This window comes from Lepus europaeus, chromosome 20, assembly GCF_033115175.1.
Source record: "Lepus europaeus isolate LE1 chromosome 20, mLepTim1.pri, whole genome shotgun sequence".
Taxonomy (NCBI): Eukaryota; Metazoa; Chordata; class Mammalia; order Lagomorpha; family Leporidae; genus Lepus; species Lepus europaeus.
Genome location: NC_084846.1, coordinates 20,073,100 through 20,090,981, shown reverse-complemented (window position 1 = coordinate 20,090,981; position 17,882 = coordinate 20,073,100). Strand labels below are relative to the sequence as shown.

General features: G+C 41.2%; 1 protein-coding gene across 1 annotated transcript in view; it reads left to right on the top strand.

The window, feature by feature from the left end:
• CRPPA (CDP-L-ribitol pyrophosphorylase A) overlaps positions 1–17,882 on the top strand; it is a 319,655-nt gene that overhangs the window by 133,234 nt on the left and 168,539 nt on the right. Inside the window, exon 6 of the mRNA XM_062178999.1 lies at positions 3,933–4,030. Within this exon, the coding sequence (XP_062034983.1) occupies positions 3,933–4,030 (98 nt within the window). The remainder of the gene's footprint in view (positions 1–3,932; positions 4,031–17,882) is intronic.

The window sequence follows — 17,882 nt, the reverse complement described above, 5'->3', positions numbered from 1 at the left end:
TTAAAAAACAATAATAAATGGGGGTGTGTAACTGAAAGAAGTAAATCAGCGTGTGAAGGTGATATCTGTATTTGCAGGTTTACTGCTGTACTATCATGATAGTCAAGGCATGGGATCAATCTAGGTGTTCACTTGAGGATGAATGAATAAAGAAAATGTAGTGTGTGTGTGTGTGTGTGTAATGGAATGGTACTTACTCAACCATAAAAAGAATGAGATCCTGAAAATTGCAGCAAAATGGACGGGATTGGAGATCATTTTGTTAAGTGAAATAAGCCAGACACAGCAAGGCAAATACCTTATGACCTGTCTCATTTGTGGAAGTTAAACGAAGCAGTCAATCTGAATTTAAAATAGCTATTCCTGGAGGCTGGGAGGGGTGGGGAGAGGAAGGGTGGAGGGGAGTTTGGGCAATCAGTACCAAATGCCACCCAGTGAGTATAGAGTGTCTGGTGTTTTGCAGCACAGTGGAGTGAGTGTGCTGTACAGTAAAACAGTGTACAACAAAAAGGATGGGAAGAGAGGAGCTGGCAGGCTCCAAGCACACAGGAAAAGTAAAGAAATGAAAGGCTAATTGACTGGTAAGATCAGTTCACACTGTATGTATGCATTGAAATATTGAACTGTACCCCCCCCAATGTACAAATACTACAGAGTACACAAACCTTTAAAAAATATGAAAAAAAACCCTCTTTGTATGTGTGTATGTTTGCAACAAAGCAAACTTCCTTTAATTCCATTATTCCACAAACTTTTGGAAGTATTCTCATGTTTATTTTGAGGCATTAAGTGGAATAATGACTATGAAATACTAAGATATTTCTTATCAAAATGCTTTTTTTTAAATAAATGTTATATCTTCTTCCTTTCTTTCTGTTTTGGTGCTGTAGAAGAGCAGTGTATTCCTAAGCATTATTTCTTTGGATTTGAATCCTTTTTCTACTGCTTGTTATCTTCTGATCTTAGGCAGGTTGCTTCATTCTTCCGAAATTAACATTATCGAATGTGTTACACAGATTTAGAATAACCTTGTTCTTGGAGGGTCATCATGGGCTTTAGGATTTAGACTGCAAGTAGTCCTGGAACTCAGCACATTCTTGGTAAGCTGGGTGTAGTAGTAGGAGTACTAATTGGTGATGTTGTTTTAAATGATTGATCCTTCCTCAGTTGCTTTGGAGGACTCACGAACAATTGCCAGGTAAATGGCTACTTGGTACATGTTATATAGAGTTGCTCATGTCAGAAACAACCAAGTCAAATGCCAGTCAAACTTTAGACTTAAGTTTACTGTAATTCTTCGTTTTTTCCCCAAAGAAACCTTTTATTTAAGGAATACAAACTTTGTGCATTTCATGAGTACAACTTTAGGAATATAGTGATTCTTCCCACCATACTCACCTTTCTACCCACACTCCCACCGGTCCTCCTCCTCCCTCTCCCATTCCCAGTCCCATTCTCCACTAAGATTCATTTTCAATTAACTTTATACACAGAAGACCACCTCTATACTAAGTAAAGAGTTCAAAAAATTTGCACACACACACAAAAAAACAACTTCCTCAATAGTCAAGACAAGGGCTGTTCAACTTCTTTGAATTTTGAAGTTAATTTCACTATTTTTTTGAGAAACTTAATTAACTTTAAAGAAGCACCCAAGAATGATATATCTTTTGTGAGCACTTAGACATAGCTATAATTTATGAGACAATAAGAATACTCTCCACTTAAACACTAAAATGAAATAAATCTTTAAGAACAAGTTTTACTATTAACTCTCATGATACAGTTCTTTGAGGACTGAGATCCTGCATGGGAAGTTAGTGCACAGTGACTCCTGTTGTTAATTTAACAATTAACACTCTTACATATGATGTCAATGATCACCCGAGGCTCTTGACATGAGCTGCATAGGTTATGGAGCCTTTTGAATCCACAAACTCCATCAGTATTTAGACAAGTACGTAAGCAAAGTGGAAGTTCTCTCTTCCCTTCAGAGACAAGTACATCCTTCTTTGATGACCACTTCTTTCCACTGGGGTCTCAACCACAAAGGTCCATCATGTATGACCTTTTTGGCCACAGTGTATTGCTTTCCATGCCTAAAATGCTCTCGTGGTTTTTTTAGCCAGACCAAAATACCTTAAGGGCTGATTCTGAGGTCAGAGTGCCATGTAAAGCGATTGCCATTCTATGAGTCTGCTGTGCAGACTGCTTCCCAGGTTGGAACACTCACTCCTTTTTAATTCTATTATTATTACCATACACTTAATCCTATTTATATGATCATGTTAACACTTAATCCTGTCCATATGATTACTTTAACACTTAAAATGCTATTTTTACCACCCAGCTTAAGGGGATTTTGGGTTCCATGGAAAGTTTTTAAACTGTACCCTTAGAAGTAAGTCTGTAGGAATGTATGCAGAACTGTACAGCTTTACAGTTACAAACTTCATACACTTTATAATTACAACTTTAGGAACATGGTGATTCTTCCCACCATGCCCACTCTCCTACCCACACTAACGCCAGTCTTCCTCCTCTCTCTCTTATTCCTACTCTTATTTTTTTTTTACTAAGATCTATTTTCAATTAACTTTATACACATACAATTAACTCTATGTTAAGAGTTCAACAGATAATATGGAAAAAAAAAAAACACAACCTGTTCCCTAACAGTCAAGATAAGGGCTGTTCAAAGTCATTGCTTCTCAAAGTGTCAATTTCACTTCTATAGATTGCCTTGTAGCTGCTATATTAGTTATCATAGTCAGAAAGAACATATTGTATTTGTCCCTTTGGTACTGGCTTATTTTACCAAGTATGATATTTTCTAGTTTCATTCCTTTTTTTTTTTTTTTTGCAAATGACTGGATTCTTTTTTATTTATTTTTTTACCACTGTATAGTATTTCATGGTGTACATATCCAATAATTTCTTCATTCAGTCTTCAGATGATGAGCATTTAGGTTGATTTCATGTCTTAGCTATTGTGAATTGAGCTGTAATAAACATGGTAGTACAGATACATTTCCTGTAATTCTCTCAGCCATTTTCACTTGCTGTGGTAAGGGTCAACAGAGGAAGTTCGTGGTATTGAGTTGAAATCCTGTAGGAATGCAAAGTAAAATGCTGTAGTTGGCCTATGATCCATGTGGCATGGTGAGTCTGGAGGCAGGAGATGTATTATCTAGAAAGTGAAACTCCCAAGGAGATGAAAATCTCTCTGGTTTTGGGACAATTTATAAACATTTAAAGATCAAATTGGTAGCCAAGTTGTTGTCACTTCCAGTTACTCCCTGTCAATATGTCTTTTTTTTTTTTTAAAAGATTTATTTATTTATTTGAAAGTCAGAATTAGAGAGAGAGGGAGAGAGAGAGATCTTCCATCCACTAGTTCACTCCCGAAATGACCATAACAGCCAGGGTTGTGCCAGATCAAAGCCAGGAGCCAGGAGCTTCTTGTGGGTCTCCTACGTGGATGCAGGAGCCCAGGAACTTGGGTCATCTTCTGCTGCTTTCTCACTTGCATTAGCAGAGAGCTGGATTGGAAGTGGAGCAGCCAGTACTGGAACTGGTGCTCAGATGGTATGCTGGCGCTGTAGACCGCAGCTGAACCACTACGCCACAGTGCCAACTCCTGTCTGTTTTTCTTGAGATCTCATCCATCTGTTGATTGTTCAGTGGCTTGATACCTCCTCCCAACCCCTACAAAGTGTCTAACATGCAGATTTGTTGACTGGGGTGTTCTAGCTCACCAAGGCCATTTCAATGCATAATGCTTGGTCACTTCCCTTGACCTGAAGCCAAAACCTCCCTATTCTAGCCCAAAGCTGTGAACCTCAGGTAAGTACAGATTTTTACCACACTTGGATATTGGTCCATGTTTTCTTTGAAGTGTAATGTTTTATTGTTTCCTTTTTTAATCTCAGAGAGAATCTCGCAAGAGATTTGTATGGTTATGGACACAAAAGAAGATACAGAACGTGTGGTCTATCTTCTTGAAGAAGTGCTAAAAAAAGAATTAAATGTAAGTATTCAAGTACTGAGTTCAGTAATTTTTACTTGGTTCCCATAGACTTTTTTAATTTATAAATTTCACTTATTTGGGAGACAGAGACACACAGACAGCTCCCAGCCCCAAGTTTGCTCTCTAGATTCCGGCAACAGCTGAGGCTCGACCTGGGGACTGAAGTCAGCAGCAAGAAACAAATTCCATGCTACCCACATGGGTGGCTGGAACTCAACTACTTCAGGTATCACTTGCTGCCTCCCCGGGTCTACATTGGCAAGAAGATGGAAAAAGGAGCTGGAGCCAGGAATCTTACCAGATTCTCTGATACGAGATATGGGCGTTAACCACTAGGCTAAATGCCTACTTTCATCACAGATTTTTGTTTTTTAAAGATTTATTTATTTGAAACTTTCATTTACAGAGAGAGAGAGAGAGAGAGAGAGAGAGCGAGCGAGAGAGAGAGCTCTTTCATCTACTGGTTTCCTCCCCAAATGGCCACAATGGCCAGAGTTGGGCCAGGCCAAAACCAGGAGCCAGGAGCTTCATCCAGGTCTCCCATGTGTGTGGCCGGTGTCCAAGAACTTGGGCCATCTTCTGCTGCTTTTCCCAGGTACACCAGCAGGGAGCTAGATTGGAATTTGGAGCAGCCGGGACACAAACTGGCACCCATATGGGATGTCGGCATCACAAGTGGTGACTTAACCTCCTATACTACAACACCAGCCCTGAATCCTATTCTTGTTATCCTTTTGCCTCCATGAGATCCTTTGGTCTGCCAATGCTTATGACATGAAATATACTCTTCTATTTTTCTTGTAGATTTTTCTCCCCATTTCTATGTGTGATTTCCTTCAGAAAGCCCTGCATGGTGTGTATACTTCCCAGCCAATGGCTGAAGCTTGTCTCAAAGGCTGCAGTGCCTGGTACAAGCTAGATGCTTAGGAAAGTTTGTTGGCTGCATTTGGCCTTGTGATTAAACTGTTGGTTGTGATGCCCACACCCCATGTTGGAGTGCCTGGGTTTGAGTCCTGGCTTTATTCATGATTCCAGCTTCTTGCTAATGTAGGCCCTGAGAGGCAGCAGGTGATGGCTCAAATGATTGGGTCCCTGCTACCCACATGGGAGACCTGGATCATGTTCCTGGTTTTGAGCTTTAGCCTGGCCCAGCCCTGGCCATTGCAGGTATTTGGGGAGCGAACCAGAAAATGAGAATGCTGTCAATCTATCAAATGAATAAGATAATTAAATAAAAAATTTTTAAAAAGCACAGATGGTGACAAAAAATCAGATAATTGTGATATTGAGAAACTGAATGTTTGTCCCTCATTTGCAACTGATCGATCTTCTGATTAATCTTTTATACATTATTATGGTTAGGCAAATGTAAGTAGCCATAAGTATGTGTGACTATAGAAACTGTTTATATCTCATACCATTTAGGACTTTGATTAATCATTTTTATGACAAATTTGTGCTTCAAAATATTTTGTTTTCTAAAACACCTTCCCTATATTCATTGAAATACACAACTTCCAATTGGAATTTTTGATCAACATGTGATGACTTTTTTTTTAACACCAAAAATGCTGCAGTTCTAGTCAAAAGCAGAAGGGGACAGCGCATTCTGGGGGGCTGTGTAATCAATTGTACAGCACAGCTGGAAAGAGCAGGCTCCCGTCTCAGATTGTACAGCACAGCTGGAAAGAGCAGGCTCCCGTATCAGACTGTACTGTGTCAGCTTTGTTCCCTCCTTGCCTGTTCATTGAAAATGTGGTGACATCTGTATTATCAAGGTGTTGAGTGGGTTGCATGGAAGAGATATATTTAAAGTTCTCATTCTTGGTTGTGTAAGTAAACACTGACTTGTCTTTAGTGGTCACCACAAATCCTTACATCGTAACTCACAAATCACTTTGGTTTTCTGAAACTAATTCTATGAGAGAGACTCCAGGGAGGGTTCCTGGACATGGTGTTCTCATGTTTCTCCCAGTGAATAAAATTATTCCCTGGCTCAAAACCTTCAAGGTGACTTTGGCCAGATAAATCTGTGTTTAGATATTTTTTTTCTTGAGGATCTTAAATATGCCATTCCATTTTCTTTTGTCTTACAGTATTTCGATCAAATATGACAAAAACCTGATTTTTGTTGTTGATGCTCTTTTAAGAGTGACTTAGTCTCTTTGCCCGGATATCCAAAGAATATTTCTTCTTCCAAAGACCAATTGTTTTACTAGAATTTTCTCAGTGATGGCCATTTTCAGTTTGATATTCCTAGAACACAGTATATTCTTTTGTGTGTATGTAGTCTGAAATGTTTTATTTCATAAAACTTTTTATGCCATATTGTTGTCTCTTCCATTTCTTTAGTATTCTTTAGGAAGGTTCTTGTTGCATGACGATTTTATATGCTTAGTCCATCTTCTATAGCTGTCGCTTTTTCTTAGGTTTGCTTTCAAACCCTTAATTTCATTTTCATTTTAAAGTTTCTCTCCTTTCCATAATTCTCTTTATGTATTATTCTGTTTTGTGCATCCACTTCTGTAATGTTTCCACCTTAGTCTTCGTTTCTGAAATGAGTGATTTTCTTCATTTTTTCCTGTCCTTATCGCCTTCAAGTGGTATAGGTGTGACTTGAAGTGGTCTGGCCTTCATAGTTCTAACTTTGTCTTACAGTTTGTTAGCTTATTATAAAGTATTTGGTTTCAATTTTCATCTGTTTTGGGACTAGATCTTTCTAATATGTGTGCATTCCTGCAGGGACATTATTTTGCTCTTTATACTCTTTTATTCCTTGTAATAAATTTATAAGTGTTATTTTATTCTCTCCTTTTGCTTCTTTTTAAGTAATAGAGTTTTATTTATTTTTTAAATAATCTTATGGCATAATGTTCTTTCTAGAGTTTTTTTCAGTGAAAAAGAGAAGATATGGTTCATTCTTTCTTTCTTTTTCTTTCTCTTTCCTCTCCCTCCTTCCTTCTCCTCCCTCCCTCCCTCCCTCCCTCCCTCCCTCCCTCCCTCCCTCCCTCCCTTCCTTCCTTCTTATTTGAGAGCGAGCATTGAAAAGGGACAGGAGCGGAGAAAGAGAGGTATCACTTGTTTCATATCCCAAATGTCCCTAGCAGCAGTGGTTGTGTCAGGCTGAAGCCAGGAGCACAGAATTCAATCTGGACATGCGGACATCATCACCTGCTGCTTCCCAGGGTGTGCACAGGGTGTGCATTTGCAGGAGCCGGAATCGGGAGCAGAGGTGGGACTCAGAGCCAGGAGCTGTAACGTGGAGTGGGTGGAGCATCTTTACTGCTGTGCGGAATGCCTGTCCTTGGCTGTGCTCTCTCTCTCAGTGCTTCCACCTAAGTCACCATCCTCCTCTCCTTGGCTCTTTGTGCCGGATTCCTTGTGTGCCTCTGTGTCAGTCTAGGCTGGACTCAGGCTGCTGTAGGACTAGGTCAGCTCTCAACGTCAGCTCACTCATTTAGAGTGTTCCTTGGGCCCAGACTCTCATGTCACCAGTGATGTGAGCACCTCCATGGTGCTCCTTTGTCTTCTGCTTTGAATTGGTATCCACACAGGCCTGGCTTTTGTTGTTATCCCTTGGATTTCCTTCTAAGCCATCTAGAAATGACCCAGTGACGAAGTGGTTCTTGTCTAGCTCCCCTGGTTTTCTTCCACTTATTCTGGGCACATTTTCCCTACCTGCTAATAACTGGGTTTGCATTTAATTTCGTCTACAAGTTTTTGGTTTTGAAGCGCTTCTTGCGCTGTTTGTTTTGTAGAGAGAATAGCAGAATGGTTCTCCCAGCCATATCTAATTTTTAAGTACTTATATTTCTCTCTTAAATACAAGTATCTAATTCATGTGTCAATACCTATGTGCATAACAACTTGGGAATTAAAAAAAATAGGTTTGTCTTCAAGTTTGGATTTCATTCATGTAGTAAATAAAGCTAAGACATTCAGAACAAAGGCATATCACTGTTTCTCCAACACTTCTTATTTGTCACATTCTTCTCTCAGGAGGAGCATTAGACTTTTTATTTATTTATTTATTTATTTTTAATGGAGAACTGATGTGGGACTTCTGACACCAATGTTCAGTTGTCCTGTTATCTTACTTAGAGAGTATTGGTTGATCTCAGATGCGTCGTCATTCCTAGAACTGTTTCCTGGCTTCTAAATTTGCCAACAAACTATGAAACCATGGAAAGACTTCCCACCATGTTTCCTTTCATAAACAGCCCTAGCACTTATGAAGCACCTTTGTTGTGCACTATGCACTTTTGTCTTTTTTTTTTTTTTTTGACAGGCAGAGTTACACAGAGAGAGAGAGACAAAGAGAAAGGTCTTCCTTCCATTGGTCCCCCCCCCCCCCCCCAATGGCCGCTACGGCTGGCGTGCTGTGCCTATCCAAAGCCAGGAGCCAGGTGCTTCCTCCTGGTCTCCCATGTGGGTGCAGGGGCTCAGGCACTTGGCTCATTCTCCACTGCCCTCCCGGGCCACAGCAGAGAGCTGGACTGGAAGAGGAGCAACCGGGCCAGAATCTGGCGCCCCAACCGGGACTAGAACCCAGGGTGCCAGCACTGCAGGTGGAGGATTAGCCTAGTGAGCCACGGTGCTGGCCAACTTTTGTCTTTAAAATAACTCTGATTTCCCTTTCTATCTGTACAGACAGGGAAGACTGGTGGGCTGAGAGTTGTCTAAGATGCTAAAGCTAGAGAGTGGCGGCACTGTGGTTGCAGTGGGGTTCAACTGATTTTCTCTGTGGAAACTGCAATAATGACGAGATCATGAGTTTTCATTTTGACAGAGGACTTAATCTAAAGTCTGAGAGAAATCCCCTTGGGACTTCTTGGGAAAGGACTTATTTAATTTCTCATATAATTTTTTTCCCTTCCTTGGTAAAGCCAAATTTATCTTATACCAAATGATGTATATTTGAATTTTTTTTTTAATCTCCCAGAGCTTTTGTCTCCCTTTGAAAAGGAACAGAAGAAAGATGAAGTCACCACCATTGAAGTCTGTGGGCAGAGCAGTGGGTGTGGAGCTGCTTGACTCACAATGGGAGGATTGTGTTATTGATGTGAAAAGAAAAAAAAAATGCTTCCCATTGAAACTAAAGGAAGAGATTGGATGTGCTGATTATAACTCTTGGTGCCAGAATTTTGCGACATACCCTAGGGGTGAGCCAAACACCCAAGTCTACAGTAAGAATACATGCCAAATACACAGGCGAGGTTGCTGAAAGGTACATGGGGGAGCTCCCTGGGCAAGAGACTCATTCCCACCCTCCTGGACATGCTTAACGATGAGACTTTATTCTTAGTCTTGCTGTGTTCCTTCTTTCTTAAACACTTTGAAGTATTTCACAGCGCCACCCACCTTCCTAGGAGACAGCCCTCTGGGGACACTTCAGAGAAAAGGGACTTAGTTCTCCCACTCCCTTTCAACATTCAGCAAACACTGAAAAATAAGGAATTTATTAGCAAGGAGATATGATTAATCTTTTGTTAGATGCTTACTTCCCTAGTTTACTTATTAAGTAATAAATGTCTGTCATTATATATACATGTAAATAAGTATGTATATATGGAGAGAGAGAGAGTTACTGGAGAGAGCTGAACTAAGCAAGTGTGTCTTCTGTCATCGAGGTTGGGCTAAAACAGTAAACAAGCAGAAATGCAAAGGGATGTACCATTACTGTGATGTGTGTTCTAAGGGCAAAGTGAACTGTGCTTCTAGGGGGAGGCCATGGAAAATGATTAGGAAGGGAAGGAAGGGGAGAGGGAAGGAGGGAGGGAGGTATGGAAGGAAGGTAAGGAGAGAAGGAGGGAAGAAAGGCAGGCAGGCAGGCAGGCAGGCAGGCGGGTGAGAGAGAGAGAGAGAGAGAGAGAGAGAGAGAGAGAGAGAAGGAAAGAAGGAAGAAAGGAATAGGACTGGATAGGGTTTAGGTGGAAGTAGAGGGCAGTGAGTGAGATCTCTTGGAAGATATGGCCTCGAGTTGAACCTAGAAGGGCAGTCAGGGGTTTTCTCTGGTAAGAGCAAATGGGAAGGGATAGTGGGTGGAAGGCATATGAGGGGCTTCACTCTGGGACTGCGGTAAGGATTCTGTGGATGGGGTGAAATGAGTGGGGGTGGGCATAGAGTGGTGGAAGATGGGCGTGGAGAAGGGTCAGACCCAAGGCAGCCTTTTAGGGCACAGTGAGTTTATTACTGATTCTGTAAGAAAAGAAGAGCAGGACAAAGAGGAGGCAAGACAGGAACTCTGAGCCAGCACAGGCTTATTCAAGGAACAAAGCTGAGAGCGGCTCACTCCCGTGAACGTACAGCAGAGGGCGCCTCTCGCACAAACCAGTGGCTTGTTTGTGTAGTGTAAAGTACTCTGAAGGGCTTGGGAGGGTCTGGGCTAAGGTTGGGCTTTTGAGATAGTGGGGAGTGCTTGGGCTAGGGGCTGATCCCTCAAGATAGTGGCATGACTTGGAAGGTTCTGGACTAAGGCTGAACTCTTTGGGGAGAGCTTGGGCTCATGGCTGGATTCTTAAGACAGTGGTCTGGCCAATGATTGAGGCAGAGCAGGGCTGAGCCACCTGAAAAAGGCAGGGAGCTCGGGGGGGCCTGCTTCCAGTCATGCAGGTACTAGACAAAAAGAGATCTAAGGGTTTTGTGTTTGCTCCATCAGTTCCATTTTTATTTGTATCTAAAGAGCAAAATGAAGAGATAGAACACTTGACCAGGAAAGTTCATCATCTGATTTCCTTTGGCAAAATGTTTATGCTGGTTGCCGCCTCTTGAGGAAGTTTTTATATCACATTAGCCCTAGTCACGTGTAGGCAAGTCCAGCAAAGTTTTCATTCCTGTGATAAAAGAAATAGAGCTCCTAGAGAATGTCCATCTCTGAACAGAAAGGGACTTTTTATGCACTTTGCCTATCCACCCTGCCGTTTCTCAGAGCAGAGTTAATTATTGTTTTTTTTTTTTTTCTTTTTCTTTTTTCTTTTTGACAGGCAGAGTGGATAGTGAGAGAGAGACAGAGAGAAAGGTCTTCCTTTTTGCCATTGGTTCACCCTCCAATGGCCGCTGGGGCTGGCGCATCTCGCTGATCCAAAGCCAGGAGCCAGGTGCTTCTCCTGGTCTCCCATATGGGTGCAGGGCCCAAGGACTTGGGCCATCCTCCACTGCCTTCCCGGGCCATAGCAGAGAGCTGGCCTGGAAGAGGGGCAACCGGGATAGAATCCGGCGCCCCAACCGGGACTAGAACCTGGTGTGCCGGCGCTACAAGGCGGAGGATTAACCTGTTAAACCACGGCGCCGGCCTAATTATTGTTTTGTGTGACCACACATGATCAGGGCCCTGTAACTGAAAATTATTTGCTCTCCTGGGTGCAAGGGATGCTCTGATTTTGTTGAGGCTGTTCTGCAATGCCTAGTTCATTGTTCCTAATGCCCTCAAGATTGTGTTCAGTGTGTGGATCTGTGCCTTTTGTTGTAGACCTCATTAAATTCAGTGTATATGACATACATCAAACAAAACATCAAAAACTGAGAGCCAAGTAAGAGGAAGAGCAGAAATGAGAGAAACAGAGCAAATTATGGCATTGCAGCATCTTATAACCCATCCAGAATAGTTATTTAATTAGTTATTTAATGCTTATTTTTATCCCTAATAACATAATGTCTTAGGCTGCAGATGCTGAGTTTTCCTTTTTGAAACTGAGCACCATCAATAGCAGTGAAATGACATGATAAAGCCATTTCTCTCTGACTTTGAACAGTTGCAGCAGTAGTTAATTCATTTGAGTATGTTATTTACATGTTTGAGTGTGTACAAGACTACAAAAAATAGCTAAAGACCATCCCATTAAATATTTTTGGTTTATATGGGGTATTAGCTAAATTTTCTGATCAGTTTCCTACGAGTTGAAAAAAATTCTGAATTATTGCACAACATATTTAAAGATGGTATTAATTATGTTCAGGCTGGTGTTTAATAAAATTAGTTTGTAGTTATAATTAGTTGTCATGGTTTTATAATAGGATGGAGCTAGAGTAATCTTCTCTAAATGTCACTTTCTCTGTTTTTTTTTTTTTTTCTATATATGTTTGACCTATCTTCACCTTTTAAACTTTGTATATTCTTGAGATACAGGAACCTGTTGAAATATCACCCTTCCAAGAGGAACCAGATGGTTCGTTTGCAAAATAATCTTTTGCATGCTTGTCTGTTTAGAAATGAGGTCATGGCGCACCAGTTCTAGACAATCATTATGTGGAGTTAACAAAACAGAAACATGACAAACAGCCAAAATGTAGTCCTAGGCCTCTATTTGTGAAGTCAGTTCTTCTCCTGTAATTGAGGGGAAATTGATTTTATGCATATGGTAAATAGATTGAGAGGGAAAAATCTCTGTAAAATGTTGAAGAAATATTGTTCTTTTGATTTGCGGATTAGTTACTAGCCTACAACAGTTTATTTCAATTAATATGTATATACCAATTTGCTTATGCTGTTTGAACCATAGTTTGAAAACTTATTCACTGTGACTCCACTTCACTTTACTGATTTATTTTGCTCTCATAGGATATGTGATTTTAAAATGTAATTTTATACTTGCTAGTTAGTATTTCCTCTAATAATTTAGTTCAGGGATGCAGTTCATTTCAACTGTTTGCATGTAGTTTAAGTCCACTTTATCATGCCAAAAAGTATATTGTCCTGGTGGCCTTAGCTAAATAACGGTGTCAGGGATTTGATGGTTCTAGGGAAGCAACCAAATACACCCATTTCTGCTCTGCTCAGAGTGAATTATCCATACCATCTTGTTCTGCAACAACTTGTTGCCAAGGCCTACAACTAAATACTTGTCCAGTTGGATTAAAAATCTTTCTATATCCTTCTCGCTTTTACTTTTTTTTTTTTTTAAGTTATGTATTTATTTGAGAGGTAGAGTTACAGACAGTGAGGGAGAGACAGAGAGAAAGGTCTTCCTTCCATTTGTTCACTCCCTAGGTAGCTGCAACGGCCAGAGCTACGCTCTGAAGCCAGGAGCCAGGAGCTTCTTCTGGGTCTCCCATGTGGGTGCAGGGGTCCAAGCACTTGGGCCATCTTCTACTGCTTTCCCAGGCCACAGCAGAGAGCTGGATCGGAAGTAGAGCAGCCGGGACTAGAACTGGCGCCCATATGGGATGTTGGTGCCACAGGCAGAGGATTAACCTACTGCTCAATGGCACCGGCCCCTCTCGCTTTTACTTTGATATTCTATTTTTTAATTTATTTTTATTTTTTTAATTTAATTTAATTTATTTTGACAGAGTGGACAGTGAGAGAGAGACAGAGAGAAAGGTGTTCCTTTTCCGCTGGTTCACCCTCAATGGCCACTGTGGCCGGTGCACCGCGCTGATACGAAGCCAGGAGCCAGGTGCTTATCCTGATCTCCCATGCTGGTTCAGGGCCCAAGGACTTGGGCCATCCTCCACTGCACTCCCAGGCCACAGCAGAAAGCTGGACTGGAAGAGGGGCAACCAGGACAGAATCCAGTGTCCCAATTGGGACTAGAACCTGGGGTGCTGGTGCCGCAGGCGGAGGATTAGCCTATTGAGCCGTGGCGCCGGCCTGATATTCTAGCAATGACTACTCAGTACATGGGAGCCCAAGAAAGCCTTTACAGCTTCATCAGTCTTTTAGGACTCTCCACAATCTCTACTGAGCATTTCTCATCTTGCTATGACTATTGCGGCCCAATATGCTTTCTGGCTCATGTCTTGACATTGTGTTCTTTCCTGCCTTTCTTTTGCACCGAGCATTGCATTTGATTGCGTGTCTTCCCTACTTGTCGATTTATGTTTTAAGGCTTGGTTGACTATTGCTGTCCGCATGAGGTTGTGTCCATTTTTCTGGCTGTTAGAACCCCCTGCACCACTTAACAACAGTGGAGTCATTCTGCACATCCGGCCTTTTTGGTGATTATTTATTCTTGGGCATATCTCCTTCACCATCTCCTATCACAGATCCCTCGCGCAGAGCTGTGTATGTGGTGGGAGCCAGATAAATAGTTGTGGTTAATGAAGGTAGGATGATGAGCATGCAAGCTTCTGCAATACCCCTCTCCCTGGACATCTGCCAAATGCATTTTTGGAGATAAAGAGGTAGCCGCTGGGTGTCCATCAATCATGTGAACCGTTGAGAAGAGTTGAAACCACAGAGTACACCCAAGGAGTTCTACTTGATTTCCTAACCAGAAGAAAGCACTGTGCGAAGGGCAGATAGCACACGTTGCTCAGACTAGATAAACTGGAGACAGTGTTGGTAACAGCTTTGTGTCAGGAAGAGAAAGGCACAGTGATGGGGACATGAGTCTGTAGTGGGGGCTGGCAGAGGGTGAAGAAATGGACCCATAAGCAGCATTCTATTATCCTTAAGATCTGCAATCGGATTCTGTATTGAGGTCTGAGTCTGCTTTTGTATACTGTCCAGAAATATACTGCTTGCAAAATATCCCAAGACATGCACATGTTTGTGTGCTGCACAAACAAGTCATATAGGAGAGTGATTTTGTTATTTTTTTCAAAGTAGAGTGTATCCTGCATATTTGTTCAGCTTTTTGAACCTATAGGCTAAATGGTATCTGTTCAATAGGTTAAAATGTCAACTCATAATGCAAAGTCATAGGAAATAGAAATTTTATTTTCTATAAAGGTATAACAAGCATATTTCTCATTCAAGAAAACACAATAGTGAAAAATAACTAGTGTGCCATGTAGGGTTTGGAAAAATATAGTGGCAGTTTTCAGATTGAACAAGTATTGGGGTGGTATAGAATATTCCTTAGAAGACTAGAGTGGAGTTTCCTTGTGATTACTGTAAAAGAACTCTTAAGCTACTCATTGCTGTGATAACTCATTTTAGTTTCCCTGTTTGTTACCTATCTTATTTAAAATTATGGATGGTATAAGCGTTAGATGGTGAATAGAGGTGGTTTAGTGGAGAATCTGTTTTTAATATACATTTTAATCTCATTGGGACTTTTTTAAAAAGATTTATTTATTTATTTGAAAGGCAGAGTTACAGAGAGAGAGAGAGAGAGGAGAGAGAGAGAATCTTCCATGTGCTGCTTCACTCCCCAGATGGCCACAACAGCCAGAGTTGCGCCAATTGGAAGCCAGGAACCAGGAGCTTCTTGGTATCCCATGTGGGGGCAGGGGCCCAAGTGTCTGGACCATCTTCTACTGCTTCCCCAGGCCATAGCAGAGCTGGATGGGAAGTGGAGCAGCAGTACTCAAACTGGCGCCCGTATGGGATACTGGCATTGCAGGCAGCAGCTTTACCTGCTATGCTACAGTGCCAGCCTCTCATTGGAACATTTTGAACACACTTGTCACCTATGTGGTACAAAAGCAAAATCATGGGATTTTAAAAACTTGTATTGAAATATTTGAGGGGTCAGCGCGGTGGCTTAGTGCGTCAAGCCGCTGCCTGCAGTGCCGGCATCCTACATGGGCGCTGGTTCGAGTCCCGGCTGCTCTACTTCCGATCCAGCTCTCTGCTATGGCCTGGGAAAGCAGTAGAAGATGGTCCAAGTCCTTGGACCCCTGCACCCACATGGGAGACCCAGAAGAAGCTCCCGGCTCCTGGCTTCAGATTGGCACAGCTCTGGCCATTGCGGCCAGTTGGGGAGTGAACCAGCGGATGAGCAGATGGAAGACCACCCCCCACACACACACTCACTGCCTCTGCTGTCTGTGTAACTCTGACTTTCAAATAAATAAATAAATCTTTAAAAAAAAGAAATAGAGTTCTAGTTTTATTTTAAAAAAAAGCAATATTTGTCTGAGAAAGTGCAGTTTTAACATTTTATTATTTTCCTTGTACAAAGGATTTTCTGGAGTAAAGCATTCACATTGCTAACATATCTCCAGTCTTGGTGTCAATATTTCATCTGTGAATAAATGCTGAAGACCAAACACTAGAACTTCTTGTCTGAACCTGGATTTTGCAGTGGTGACATTGTTGACATCTTGGTCCATTTTTGTTGAGAGGGCTATGGCCTGTGAGCGCATTGTGGTTATTTAATAGCATCCTGCCACTAGGCGCCAGTTGTCCCTCCATGGCCCACAGCCCTCTTGAGAGGCGACACCATGGAGATGTTGCTGAATTTCTCCAGAGCAAAGCTGCCCAAGTTAAGAGCTGCTTATTTAACCTGCTGTGTTTCAAGCACATTGAAGTTTTCAAATGGCTTGAGGTAAAGCTAAATATCATACTTGTAATCTCGAATGAAGGTAAAGCTAGGTTGAACGAATTATTTATAGATTTCCAATGACAGTTTAGCTCATCTGCAGAAATGCCTGGCAATGACATTTGTTGGTGTGTATTTTGATTAGTAATTTCAAATGATAGCATTTTGAGTAAATATCACTTGTACATTATTAGTGCAAATTTATATGGAAATAGACTGTAATTATACATGTACACATCTGGGCTGCATCTGAATTACTTAGAAAAACTTCAAACTTTGTGCAAATAAGATCTTGATGTAAGTTTGGCAAGGATTTGAAAGAAAATCCAGTTGAAGTAATGGATTCTTTAATTTTAGTCACTTAACGTTTGCCATGCTGATAGATGTAGTAATTTATCTTAGAGGATACAGACAAGCAATAGCTTTGGTGGGTCGAGGACAATGTTTCCTTTTGATTTATGAATGGAGGCGTACTCTCAGTAAACATCCATCTACTCAGAATGAGAGAGGACTTGTAGATTAACACAGTTTCAAAAGATCTAACCACTCACTGCTTCATTGTGTGATCCAGGGATTGGGTGTATGGAAGTCAACTGGAAGCATGATAGAATGTCAGTCCTTACACTGCACCCTACATCTAAGAGAATGAAAATCTGCATTTTCAGTAAGATCCTGGGGATTTTTAGGTATACTGAAATTTGAGAAAAACAAGTGGACACTTTATTTTGCCTACCAAGTGTGATACTACTTCAGCACAGACCTCATCTAGTTCACTGATAGAATTTCAGTATATTCGCTAGTGTCTGAATCATAGTTTTTGATACATATTAATTGGTCAAATGGATGAAATTTTGTGTGAATCCATCAATGGCTAGGACACTTTACCCTTTGTGACTCTGTATTTTAGTTATTGCAGATAGGATTTGTTTAGGTCAGTGTAGCAATTCTCACCTGGCAAGAGTTATATGCATTTCTGTTAAAACATGAAGAGACCAATGTACCTCTTTAACAAACCACCCTTTGTCATTTTAGCTGATTTACTCAAAATGTGCCTCAAAACATAATCTATGACTTCATGCCAGTCCTTTCCCATTCACTACAACCTATTAAATAATCTGTAGCACTATGCAACAGGAGATATGCTGCAGCAGAATTGTGTTTGATAGCATTGCATTTCTCTTAGATGCTATCCAATTTTGGATGTATAATCTATTTACTAAAATGTGAACCTTGACTTCTTTATGATAGGTGCTCCGGTTTGTTAGGATGAGGGTTTGTTATTTTCTATTCCACAGTCCTTAGAGTTTTGTATCACAAAAGTTGGCCTTCAAAGTGAATTTTAACAGTGAGAGAGAATTGGACAAAGGGAGACTGTTCTTGTAGATGGGACTATCACAGTTGTCTCTTCTGCCACCAACTGCTCAGCGAGTACTGAATAAAGTGGTTAGGAAACAGGGGGCTCCTCCCCCAGATCAAACCTGAAGACTTGAATTAGAGGACACGTCTTAATAACTTTCTTCTGTGGCCAGGACCCAGAAACATAACTCAAATTAAGGGATTTTATGTTTCAGAAATTGGAATTCTTAGCACTCAAATGATTTTGTCTAGATCAATGATTTCTTCTGGGTTGACTGTGGGGCTTG